At 44.1% G+C, this 13,109-nt stretch overlaps 2 protein-coding genes across 3 annotated transcripts in view; one reads left to right on the top strand and one right to left on the bottom strand.

The window, feature by feature from the left end:
* Positions 1 to 9,949, bottom strand: part of CA5A (carbonic anhydrase 5A) — a 91,314-nt gene extending 81,365 nt beyond the window's left edge. The window contains exon 1 of the mRNA XM_068260654.1: positions 9,736 to 9,949. Within this exon, the coding sequence (XP_068116755.1) occupies positions 9,736 to 9,859 (124 nt within the window). The 5' untranslated portion in view covers positions 9,860 to 9,949. The remainder of the gene's footprint in view (positions 1 to 9,735) is intronic.
* The window catches only part of BANP (BTG3 associated nuclear protein), an 873,745-nt gene that overhangs the window by 19,647 nt on the left and 840,989 nt on the right, over positions 1 to 13,109 (top strand). The gene's annotated exons all lie outside the window — the stretch shown is intronic.

Raw genomic sequence — 13,109 nt, 5'->3', positions numbered from 1 at the left:
ACTTCCGCTGTCACTGGAGTGACAGAAAGTTATACGCGGATGCCGGATGTGTGATGCGGAAGGTGATGGGAGAAGATGCCAGCCGAGAGCCGATGCAGAGAAGATGCCGGGACCAGGCGGAGAAGAAGACAGCGGTGGACCAGGGGACTCGCGCCGGTCAGAACAGGTAATGTATGAGGGGGGGGGGGGGGGGGCAGCAGCGGCAGCTCCACAGATCGTGATCGGTTTCAGGCTGAAATCGATTCACAATCTGTTTGCAGTAAGGTGGCCAAACGATCCCTCTCTGATCAGATTTGATCAGAGAGGGATCTATCTTTTGGTCGAATCTGATGGCAAATCGACCAGTGTATGGCCACCTTTATGCTAGGTACAAAATCTAACAGAAAATTGTATGGTGTGTACCTAGCAGTCTTTGATGAATTGATACCTAGCAGCCTTTGATGAATTGATGCCAGAGAAAGCAGCTATCATTCCTTATGGTTGTAATTCTTGTGTCAGTTGCATAGCAGAATATTAACTCTTTCAGGCAGAGAAAGAAGAAAAGTATCACAGCATATTTATTTGTGTGCTATGCACTGTACATACACATGTCTAGCTCATCATGTCACATATCACTTAAGGTTCTCTTTAAATGAAACATGAGGCAGCCCATAAAAAAAGTTAGATACTTACCTAGATAGAGGAAAGTGTCTGGATAGTCCAGAGGCTTACCGTGTCCTCCTTGCCCCAGCACTGTCATGCACGGACTTTCTAAACATATTCAACAAGGACTTGTCAGCTCTGTTTTTGTGGACGTACAGTAAGCATGCTCTTACATAAATGGCTCCATGCTATTGCACAGGTGCAGCTGTACTCGCGGCCACACTAGTGCCAGAGAGGAGCGCCACAGCAAACTTTCAGAGGGTCCTAGGTAACCTCAAGGAGGATGTGGGAACCCTTTGGAGGACCAGAGGCTTCCCTCTCCTTAGATAAATATATTTTTTATATACTGCCTCAGGTTTGCTTTAAAAGGCATTTTATTGATAAGATGTGAAAATATAACCTAGAAGAAAACGTTGGAAAAAAAAAGTGATTTGAATAAGGGCCAAGAAGTGTAAGCTATGTATTATGTCAAAGAAGAAGCACCCAGGTTACACAACACAAACATTTCTACAGTTTCTGATAAGAGAACTGGTTAGATTTGTAAGGAAAAATATTTGTAAATTGACAAAGACAAAATGTTTCTACTTCTTAAATTCTAATTCCACTTTTGTTAGGAAATTGCCATGAAATGGAAATTTGTATGCTCAGCTATTGGTCATTTGTACAGTGGCGTCAGCTGTGGATAAGGATAATAATTCTGGATCCACTCTGTGGTGAGACATGAAAGTCTGTATTGTGGACAGTTTGTGGTTTTGGACCTCAGTGAAGGGCACCCAAGAGCCACCATGCCCCCCTCTTGTAGCACGTTCCTTAATTTGCTCCAGGTCTGGGAGGTTGTTAGCCCTATACACAGCTTTCATTGTATGAACAAACCAGGTGGGAAAGGATCCGACTAAGGTCAGTTCTTCTTTTCTATATCCCTAGGCAATGAGCGATAATCTTTATGTTTTGCAGAAATGCTTTGTCGTGTCATTGTTGGCTTTAAATGTTTTGGCTACGTCCCGAGAATGCACTTTTTAAGTATGCATATTTAAGTAGACTGCATCCATGTATCTCAAAGGAAGAAAGCATGAAGGGAAAAGAACATGAACATCTAAATGTACTGGGCAACCATATACAAAAATCAATATAGGGTCACCAATATGGAAACCACCATCTGGAATTGTAGAGATAAATTGTTGAAATATAGTTTCCAGTGCGATGCTGGGTACACACGGTACGATTTTCCATGCGATAGATGCATCTGATTGATAAAATCCCTCATGTCCGATATTATGTCCGATCGATTCTGCGCTCTATTTCTCATAGAAGTGAATGGAAAAAGATAATAAAGCCGGCGTAGATAAGAGAATCGAGCACAGAATTGACTGCAGAATTGAGTGGAAAAACGATTGGGTCGGAAAATCGACAGGAAAATCGTACCGTGTGTACCCAGCATTAAGTTAGATGCCAGTAAATTACAATTTACAATAAGATCAAAGGGTTAGGGTCTTTATAGCAATTCTGAGTCTAGCAGCCTGAGGCAATATTTCAGCGTGGCACTTTCTAGAGGCGGCAAACTGATAAGGATCCTGTAAAAAGAATTGTTCCAATGACTGCATGTGCCCGCCACACAGATTAAGAATTATACAAACTTTGGAATTTGTACACTGTCCCTGCTCCCCAGGGTTCATAAAAATCATCTCAGTCTGCAGCAATGTTCTGATGATTTAAAGTGAACCAGAGACGAAGCACCCTCATGTATTTTACCATATATATCAGTGGGAACATTAGAGAAAACACCTACCCTCCTCTCTGTTTTATTCTTCACTGCTCAGCAGAGCCGGGACAAGGTCCTCCAGCACCCAAGGCTGAGACACCAAAGTGCGCCCCTCCATCCCTGCCACCCCAGCCGTCACACACTGATTGCTATTAGACTAAGAGGCGCCACATTGCCCACAACCTCCCTAACACCTCAAAATCTAGTTATCTGGCTTGCAGTGACTGCCATGTATCCCCTTTTCTTATTTCTTTCTGCTTCAAACACAATTAGGAATGACAGCTGAATGAATTATGCGCTCCCTCCTACACTGCGCCCTGAGGCTGGAGCCTCTCCAGCCTGTGCCTCGGCCCGGCCCTGCTGCTCAGCTTGCTTGTTATTAGCCCCGATAAAATGCCCGACTGAGCATTCAGTCTGGCTTTGCTCAGGAATCATTATAGCTGAGTCTGTCTTCTCTGATGTCTTTTCAAGCCCAAGCCTGCCCCCTTCTGGCTCTGATATAATGACTCAGCTATAATGATTCCTGAGCAAAGCCAGACTGAATGCTCAGTCTGGGATTTTTATCAGGGCTGAAAACAAACAGGCTGAGCAGTCAAGAATGAAACAAAGAGCTAGGTAGAGGTTTTCTCTAATGTTCCCACTGATATATATGGTAAAATACATGAGGGTGCTTTGTCTCTGGTTCACTTTAATGTACAAAGTTAGAGGCAAAGCAGTCACAGGTTGAAAAAACTTTTTGACTGCCCCTATTCACCCAGTCCTCTAAAGACATTCCTTAGATTCACACACAGGCTAGTGACCTTATGGTGTCTGATTACAGACAGAGTGGAGAGGGTTATGCTAGGTACACACCATACAATTTTCTGGCAGATTTACCTGCCAGATCAATAATTTCCAACATGTCCGATCTGAATTTTGATAGATTTTTTGTTTTTCCGATCATTTTTTAAATCGTTTTTTCAATATTTTTTTTCAATAGATTTTTGTTCAGATCTATAAAAATCGATCCAAAAAACGATCCAAAAAAACGATAAAAAAAACTAGCAGAAAATCGAAAAATTGATTGAAATGTAGATGTTGGACATGTTGGAAATAATTGATCTGGCAGGCAGGTAAATCTGCCAGAAAGTTGTATGGTGTGTACCTAGGATAAGAGCAATCTGTATTACATGTCTGGAGATCAGAGTGATCTAATCTGCCAGGAATCAACAGGAAATAGCAACAGGTGTATGGGCACCTTCATAAATATAAACACCAGGAACTATCAGAAATTGTTCATTTGATTTATGGAAGTATCCTAAAGTAAAATAAAATCTTAAAGACAAGTACAGGGCAGGGGGATATAGATCAGTACTGATTGGTAGTCAGGTACATGTAGATATTGCAGGGCTTAATGTCAGTTCAAAGAAAAACAATTGCAATCTAATTGCACTTCTTGCTTTATCGTGCTAATTGATTCTGTTACTAAACTGCTGTGTATGTTTAAACATCCTGCGATATCCTTTGGTTTTAAAACAGGGAACTGCATGAAGTTTGCACAAGTGTTGAAACAGTTACTGTTCCTGACTTTCTGTAATTTTGAGTCGCTCTACCCTATCCCCCACACACACTAAGCAGGAATGATGAGGAACAGCCACGCTTACACCAATGATGGCCAGGTGCGGTGACTGCACTGTGGTTGGGGGGATAATATGCAGCGTGTTGGGTATTTTTTGTATCTATAATATATGTAATGCCCACTGACCCCAGTGATGACACATAGGGGCAATTGTTTCAGTTTAAATGTAGGGTGATTGCTGTGTGTCAGATGTGGAGTAACTATTGCATTTTAAATGTGTGGTGGCAGGATGGGGGCGCCCCCACAGTGTTTGCTTCAGGCAGCATTAAGTTTAGAAGTGTCCCTGCTCGTCTTGCACTGCTGGGTCCCCAGTTAGAATCCCAGCCAGGGAACTATCTGCACAGAGTTTATACAGTGGGTTGCAAAAGTATTCGGCCCCCTTAAAGTTTTCCACATTTTGTCACATTACTGCCACAAACATGCATCAATGTTATTGGAATCCCACGTGAAAGACCAATACAAAGTGGTGTACATGTGAGAAGTGGATCGAAAATCATACATGATTCCAAACATTTTTTACAAATAAATAACTGCAAAGTGGGGTGTGCGTAATTATTTGGCCCCCTGAGTCAATACTTTGTAGAACCACCTTTTGCTGCAATTACAGCTGCCAGTCTTTTAAGGTATGTCTCTACCAGCTTTGCACATCTAGAGACTGAAATCCTTGCCCATTCTTCTTTGCAACACAGCTCCAGCTCAGTCATATTAGATGGACAGCGTTTGTGAACAGCAGTTTTCAGATCTTGCCACAGATTCTCGATTGGATTTAGATCTGGACTTTGACTGGGCCATTCTAATACATAGATATGTTTTGTTTTAAATTGTTGCCCTGGCTTTATGTTTAGGATCATTGTCCTGCTGGAAGGGGAACCTCCGCCCCAGTCTCAAGTCTTTTGCAGTCTCCAAGAGGTGTTCTTCCAGGTTTGCCCTGTATTTGGCTCCATCCATCTTCCCATCAACTCTGACCAGCTTCCCTGTCCCTGCTGAAGAGATGCACCCCCCGAGCATGATGCTGCCACCACCATATTTGACAGGGTTCAGAGTGATGTGCAGTGTTCATTTTCCGCCACACATAGCGTTTTGCATTTTGGCCTTAAAGTTCCATTTTGGTCTCATCTGACCAGAGCACCTTTTTCCACATGGTTGCTGTGTCCCCCACATGGCTTGTGGCAAACTGCAAACTGGACTTCTTATGCTTTCTGTTAACAATGCCTTTCTTCTTGCCACTCTTCCATAAAGGCCAACTTTGTACAGTGCATGACTAATAGTTGTCCTATGGACAGAGTCTCCCACCTGAGCTGTAGATCTCTGCAGCTTGTCCAGAGTCACCATGGGCCTCTTGACTGCATTTCTGATCAGCGCTCTCCTTGTTTGGCCTGTGAATTTAGGTGGATGGCCTTGTCTTGGTAGGTTTACAGTTGTGCCATACTCCTTCTATTTCTGAATGATCGCTTGAACAGTGCTCCGTGGGATGTTCAAGGCTTTGGAAATCTTTTTGTAGCCTAAGCTTGCTTTAAATTTCTCAATAACTTTATCCCTGACCTGTCTTGTGTGCACGACTTCACGATTTTGGACTTCACGGTGTTGTTGCTCCCAATATTCTCTTAGACAACCTCTGAGGCCCTCACAGAGCAGCTGTAGTTGTACTGACATTAGATTACACACAGGTGCACTCTATTTAGTCATTAGCACTCATTAGGCAATGTCTATAGGCAACTGACTGCACTCAGATCAAAGGGGGCCGAATAATTATGCACACCCCACTTTGCAGTTATTGATTTGTAAAAAATGTTTGGAATCATGTATGATTTTCGTTCCACTTCTCGTGTACACCACTTTGTGTTGGTCTTTCATGTCGAATTCCAATAAAATTGATTCATGTTTGTGGCAGTAATATGACAAAATGTGGAAAACTTCAAGGGGGCCAAATACTTTTGCAACCCACTGTATGTTCTCGCTGTGTCTGCGTGGGTTTCCTTCTACATCCCAAGAACAAACAAATAAGTTTATCAACTTCTCCAGAAAATTGGCCTTAGACTAGGTGGACATGACTATGGTAATAATAAAACTATGCTACTAGTGAGTGAGACCTTAACCATTTCAAAACAATAGCAGTGTTCTCCCTAGAGCCTTATAGCCGGATGCTCCATCTGGTTAATTTCATTGAGAGCACCGGCTTCCACCACTGTCCCCGGTCTGCAGCAGCATCACCTTCCTCCAGTACAATGGGCAGCGGCTGTGTTGTTGCAGCTGGCCCACTGTCACTCTGAGACTCTATCTCCACCCTCATTAGCTTCTGCCTATCAGTTGTGTGTAGGGACAGGGAAAGCTCAATAACTCAGAGAGATACCTCATTGGGGCTGTTGAATGCGCAGACGCAGAGGTCTCTCACTGCACAGACTAGCTAGACCGTGGAAGCTTTGAAGTTGGTAGAGGCTGTTCCAGATGCAGAACGAGTAGATTATGCACGGCTGGCTGTATTCCCTCTAGTAAGTCACCTTTTTAACTGGCTACTGCTGTGGACGGGCGCTCTCCTGCCAATTCTGTTCTGCCTGTATAGCTTTTCTCTAGCAGCAAAGTTGGAGGGGTGTCGCAGCACCCTAGGCAAAAAGGTACAGGAGATAAAAACGGGAGCCCAAATAGTGTAGTATGTTAGATAGGAAAAGCGTGAAGAAAAGAAATTTGAACTACTACTCACAAAGGCGGGTTGCAAGGGGGCAACCAAACACAGGAAGCAGGTGGAGACAATGAACCCGACTCCACTCGGGGTGGTCAGGGCAGACCTGGGTGTGGTCTCTCTCCTTATGAAAAGTGAAAGTGAACCTCTGTGGTAAGGACCACAGGTTTTCTGTCTCAACCCCTACAACAGGGGACGTTGGGAAGGGAGGGGGGGGGGGGGGTAAGTATAGCACCGTTAAGGGGAAAGAGGTGCCCTGGTTTGTATAAAATGGATTAAAACCAGTTTAAAATCTCAATAACAAAATTCTTGTATCAATAAAGAATTTTATTTAATTAAAGCCTGTGCTAAATAAAATTCTTTGTTCATACAAGAATTTGGTTATTGAAGTAAGCCACCTCACCTTTTTCGATTTTAAACTGGTTTTAATCAATTTTATACATACCAGGGCGCCTCTTTCCCTTTAACTGTGTTTTCTCTAGAAGATTTGATTACTGTGATAAAATCTGCCAGAAATGTATATCACAACTAGCTGTAGCACCCAGCATGACCCTCCCCATGTAGTAGTACCCAGCCTGATCCTTCCCGCCCCTCCTCACCTAATAGCACCCAGCGTGACCACCTAGTGGACCCCAGCATGACCCTCCTTCTCCACCCAGAATGACCTCACCCACCCGGCTACTTTTTCTTGCCAACTTTCTGGAGAGAACGCTGAATAGCAACCACTACTATTATTTCCTGCATTTGTAGACGTGAACAAACGTGTTGGTACCGTCATAGGTGGTGGCAAACATATTTTATATCTCTTAAAAATTGATTAAGGCTAACTGCACATATGGGGGTTGATTCATCAATAGCAACCCTATGGTATGGTGCGATTTTTGCTGCAGCATGAAAGCCCATTGCAGGAAAATCGTTTCCTATTTCATACAATCTGCGGCAGACTGCGCCACCAGTAATTTGCATAGCTTCGCCCCCACTCAGTGAGGTTCTCCCTGCTGGACAGGAAGTACCTAATTGGTTTTATGACCATGCATGCGTGCCGCACCGCTACTGCAACAATCTAAATAGATTGTTGCTGTGCCATTGACTCCAATGCAATTGCGTGCCGAGTGTTACCGCTTAACAAAGCACTGCATCGCCTAACAAAGAGTCTGCATCGCCTCTGCATCGTTCAAAGCACTTCCGTCGCATTGCACCGCAGCTACTGCGGTCATATAGACTAATGGCCACTGCCACTGGGGGAACAGCGAAGGAGAGCGACGCAACACCCCAGTTATGTAGATTATCTTTCTGTTTGAATTACACCCAGAGATCAAGACATGGACATAGGGCTACTGGTCTGCCCCACCTTAAAGTGGAATTATACTCAAATTGAATGTATGGTCTAAATCATTAAACACAGCATAAGTTTAACAGGTAAATCAAAGATAAGATAGAGGGACATTTAAACCACGCCTTTGCCACACCCCTAACTAACCCCAGCACACTTCTAGTCCTGCATACTTTAAAGATTTCATGAAAAAAAAATGTTTTATAATTCCACACTGGTCCTTTCTACCCTGGTTCATTTTCCTTCATATTAACATATGAAAATAGGGAACTAAATCAATTTAAAGGATGGAAATAAGTTTAGAGTCAAACACATTTTCAGTAGAAAAATACTTATGTTTACATAGATCATAAACCACTTAAGCCTAACTGGACGAGATTTCTCGTCCAGTTAGGCTGCGCGCACTCCCGCGGGCATCCGCCCCCCGTGCGCGCTCCTGCTACCTGCCGTTTACCCAGCGATCAGTGAAAGGGATTATAGATCCCTTTCACCGATCGCATCCCCCCAGAGAAAAGCTGACAGCGTCTCTCCAGACGCTGCAGCATTTCTGCGTGCAAAAAAGTTCCAGGTCTTCTTTCTTCTTCCTGGGAGCGAGCTCGATCGCTCCCAGGACTATTTGACTGTGGCCATCTTGTGGCCAAATAGTAAAATTACACCCACATGCATGTTACATTATACATGCACACTTTTTACACACTTTTTTTAATTAAAAATTACTGTTTACCTCCCACACCACTAATTACCCACATACAATATTTAATAAAAAAATAAAAAAAAATGTACAATAATAATAAAAAAAAAACATAAATAGTTACCCAAGGGACTGAACTTTATAAATATGCATGTCAAAGGAGTATATGAATATATTTTTTTTTAAATTATGGGCTTGTAAATAGTGATGGACGCAAATTGAAAAATTGCACCTTTACTTCCAAATAAAATATCGGCGCCATACATTGTGATAGGGACATAATTTAAATGGTGTAATAAGCAGGACAAATTGGCAAATAAAGTACATGGGTTTTAATTATGGTAGCATGTATGAATTTCAAACTATATTGGCCAAAAGCTGATAAATAATGATTTTTTTTCCATTCCTTTCTTAATATTCCTGTTAAAATGGATTTAGAATAAATTAATTTTCAGCAAAGTGTATCACCCACAAAAAGCCTAATTGGTGACGGAAAAAACAAGATATAGATCCATTCATTGTGATGAGTAGTGATAAAGTTATTGGCAAATGAATGGGAGGTGAAAGTTGCTCAGATGCAAAAAAATTTCAACCCTGTGGGCTTAAGTGGTTAAATCCGTCCTGAAAGAGGGACAAATGATGAGGAAGAACAAGGGACAGAGGGATTGGGTTACCAAAGAGGGACTGTCCCTCCGAAAGAGGGCCAGTTGGGAGCTATAGTGAAGGGTTTAGAATGAGTGCCAAGCTGCTGAGGGAATGAGGTGGGTGGGTAGTAGACAAGTAAGTTAGTATGGAGGTGGGTAAAATGAAAAGGGGATATTGGAAGTTATGTAGATAAAAGATTCTGGAGGTGGGAAGACATCTGTCAGATAAGCATATTAGGGTTTGGTTTAGCATAAGTGAATAAAGACGTGGGCGGGAGGTAGGCATCATCAGCATGACAATTTAATAATACAGATGTGCAGCTGCAATATGAGTTAGTTTGTCATCAATTAAAATCAGAAGGTGTACTCACAGTTTGCCTTCTTGTGCTGCAGGGAACAAGTAATCAAACTGCAGTGTCGGACGGGGCTGTAGTTTGTAGTGAGGACCTTTCTGGCCAGCTGCCTGACAGAGATCAGGATAGATGTACCCCTCATTCTTCAGATGAAGTGGCTGAGCAGATAGTGCTATGGCAGTGCTGGTGGATGCACAGAATGAACAGTGCAGAAGATGATCTCTCAGAGGCACTCACATGCTGAATGACTGTCTGTTTGTTTAAGAAGGGAAAGTTAATATTCCACTCAGGCCTCACTATTGGCTGCAAGTTTTTGTCTAGGTGGGGCCAGCACTGATCATGCATCAAGCACTGGCTGAATCAGTGACCGAGCCTTAAAACAAATAAACTGCTGCTGAAACTGTATTTTTCCATAAAAAGCAGCGCCAGGCAACACGTCAAAGCATTCAGAGCATACAGACTCCATGCGGTTTTCTGGAGGGTATTCAATTCTGAACCTTTGCGCTACAATACTGCATAACTTCCAACTGTCCCTTTTTCGGAGGGACAGTCCCTCTTTGGTAGAGTGACCAGATTTTTGTGGGTCCAACCTGGGACGGGGAGGGGGGCGGCGCACGCAGCGCGCTGCGGCGAAAAGTGGGGAGGACTAAGGAGCGCGTAGCGATGAAGACTGGGGAGAGGGGGCTGCGCCGTGGCGAGAAAATGGGCGTGGCCATGACATTGTATGGGCGGAGCTAACGTAATGATGTAACAGCGAGGCATAAGAAAGCAGTGTTTACGCCATGATGTGGACAAACGAGACTTTGCATCATGGGCGTGCAGAAACTGTGTGATGCTAATAGTATACCGTAACCACAAAGCAGCAAACATAGCCATCTATGACCATTAAATAATAAATGCAGTAACAGTTACCCCGGACACCAGAAAATAAACGCAATAGGCAACATGTCAGCACAAAATAACCGCAATGCGGGCAACATGTCAGTATAAAATAAATGCAGTGCGGGCAAACATTTCAGTATAAAATAAATGCAATGCGGGCAAACATGTCAGTACAAAATAAACGCAATGCGGGCAACATGTCAGTACAAAATAAACGCAATGCGGGCAAACATGTCAGTACAAAATAAACGCAATGCGGGCAACATGTCAGTACAAAATAAACGCAATGCAGGCAAACATTTCACCAGAAAATAAACGCAATGCGGGCAAACATGTCAGTACAAAACAAACGCAATGCGGGCAACATGTCAGTACAAAATAAACGCAATGCGGGCAAACATTTCACCAGAACATAAACGCAATGCGGGCAAACATTTCACCAGAAAATTAACGTAATGCGGGCAAACATTTCACCAGAAAAGAAACGCAATGCGGGCAAACATTTCACCAGAAAAGAAACGCAATGCGGGCAAACATTTCACCAGAAAAGAAACGCAATGCGGGCAAACATTTCACCAGAAAAGAAACGCAATGCGGGAAAACATTTCACCAGAAAAGAAATGCAATGCTGGCAAACATTTCATCAGAAAAGAAACGCAATGCGGGCAAACATTTCACCAGAAAAGAACGCAATGCGGGCAAACATTTCACCAGAAAAGAAACGCAATGCGGGCAAACATTTCATCAGAAAACAAACGCAATGCGGGCAAACATTTCACTAGAAAATAAACGCAATGCGGGCAAACATTTCACCAGAAAAGAAACGCACTGCGGGCAAACATTTCACCAGAAAAGAAACGCACTGCGGGCAAACATTTCACCAGAAAAGAAACGTAATGTGGGCAAACATTTCACCAGACAAGAAACGCAATGTGGGCAAACATTTCACCAGACAAGAAACGCAATGCGGGCAAAGTTCACCTGGAAAAAAAGCATTTACTCACCTGGTAGAAGTCTCCGGCCTCTGGCGCGCTCCTCCCGGGACCACCTTCCCCTTGCATATCTCCCGCGCTGACAGGGCTACGGCAAGATGGCGCCCGAAGCCCTGTACTGGAGACACAAATAGTCTCCAGTACAGGGCTTCGGCAGCCATCTTGCCGTAGCCCTGCTCGCCTGCCGGTGTGGGAACAGACACCGGAAGAGGAGACTGGAGCGGGGCTGCTGCAGGCAATGAACTGGCATGGCGTCTATAGACGCCGCTGCCAGTTCATGAGGAGAGAGTGGCCAGAGTCCCAAGACCGGGACGTCCCGCTGCTGAAAGCGGGATGTTTCCCGGGACCTCATTAAGCCTGGCACAGCGGACCCCGAATCCGGGACGCGTCCCGGGAAATCCGGGACGTCTGGTCACTCTACTCTTTGGGAACTAAATCCCTCTAATTCTCTTTCTTCCTCATTTGTCCCTCTTTCAGGACTGATGTACAAATCTATGTATATATTTTTTTTTTTCTTCAGAAAAATGTGTATAGTAAACTCTGTTATTTCTATAATTTAAATTGATATATTACTTATATTCAAATGTTAAAATGAATAAAACTCATGAAGAGAGGACCAGTGTGGTCTGAATTATAAAACGTTGTCTTTTGCTTCTGAATTCTTTGTGGCATCAGTGACTAGGAGTGTGGTGGGGCGTAACTAGGGGTGTGGTTAGAGGTGGGGCAGGGGGGTGTCTTAACCTCCTTGCCGTTATAAAAAATCCGGCAAGGAGGCAGCGCCGCACTTTTTTTTAATCTTTTTTTTTTTTTTTAAATCATATAGCGAGCCCAGGGCTCGCTACATGATAGCCGCTAAGCGGCGGCATCCCCCCACCCACTCCGATCGCCTTCGGTGATCAGAGTATGCAGGGAATCCCGTTGAGAACGGGATTTCCTGCAGGGCTTCCCCGGTCGCCATGGTGACCGGGCGGGATGACGTCACCGACGACATAGACGTCGTGACGTCAGAGGGAACCCCGATTCGCCCCTTAGCGCTGCCTGGCACTGATTGGCCAGGCTGCGCAGGGGTCTGGGGCGGGGGGGGCGGCTCGGCACGGTGGGTAGCAGCGAATCGGCGGCGAGCGGCGGCGATCGCGTACTACACGCAGCTAGCAAAGTGCTAGCTGCGTGTAGGAAAAAAAAATTATGCAAATCGGCCAAGCGGGGCCTGAGAAATCCTCCTGCGCAGGTTACCCCGAGCTGAGCTCGGGATAACCGGCAAGGAGGTTAAAGTATCCCTCTTTCTTATGTCAGAAAAGTTGGGAGGTATGATACTGACCCACTGTATTGTCTGCCCTGAAGTTTATAAATCCCTAGAGGTTTATGGGAAAGGATGCATGTGGAAATAAATTTTGTGGTTCACCTGTCTTATCCTCCTGCAGGATAGTTAACATTAGCTACAAGTTATAAGTGGGTGAGAATAAATTCAGGGGTTAAAGGATACCTGAAGGGGCCAGAGGCTTTCACCATCCCCCTCCA

The sequence above is a fragment of the Hyperolius riggenbachi genome, chromosome 11 (genome assembly GCF_040937935.1).
Source record: "Hyperolius riggenbachi isolate aHypRig1 chromosome 11, aHypRig1.pri, whole genome shotgun sequence".
NCBI classification, from domain to species: Eukaryota; Metazoa; Chordata; class Amphibia; order Anura; family Hyperoliidae; genus Hyperolius; species Hyperolius riggenbachi.
The sequence above is the reverse complement of the archived record's forward strand: the minus strand, read 5'-3'. Positions and strand labels throughout refer to the sequence as shown.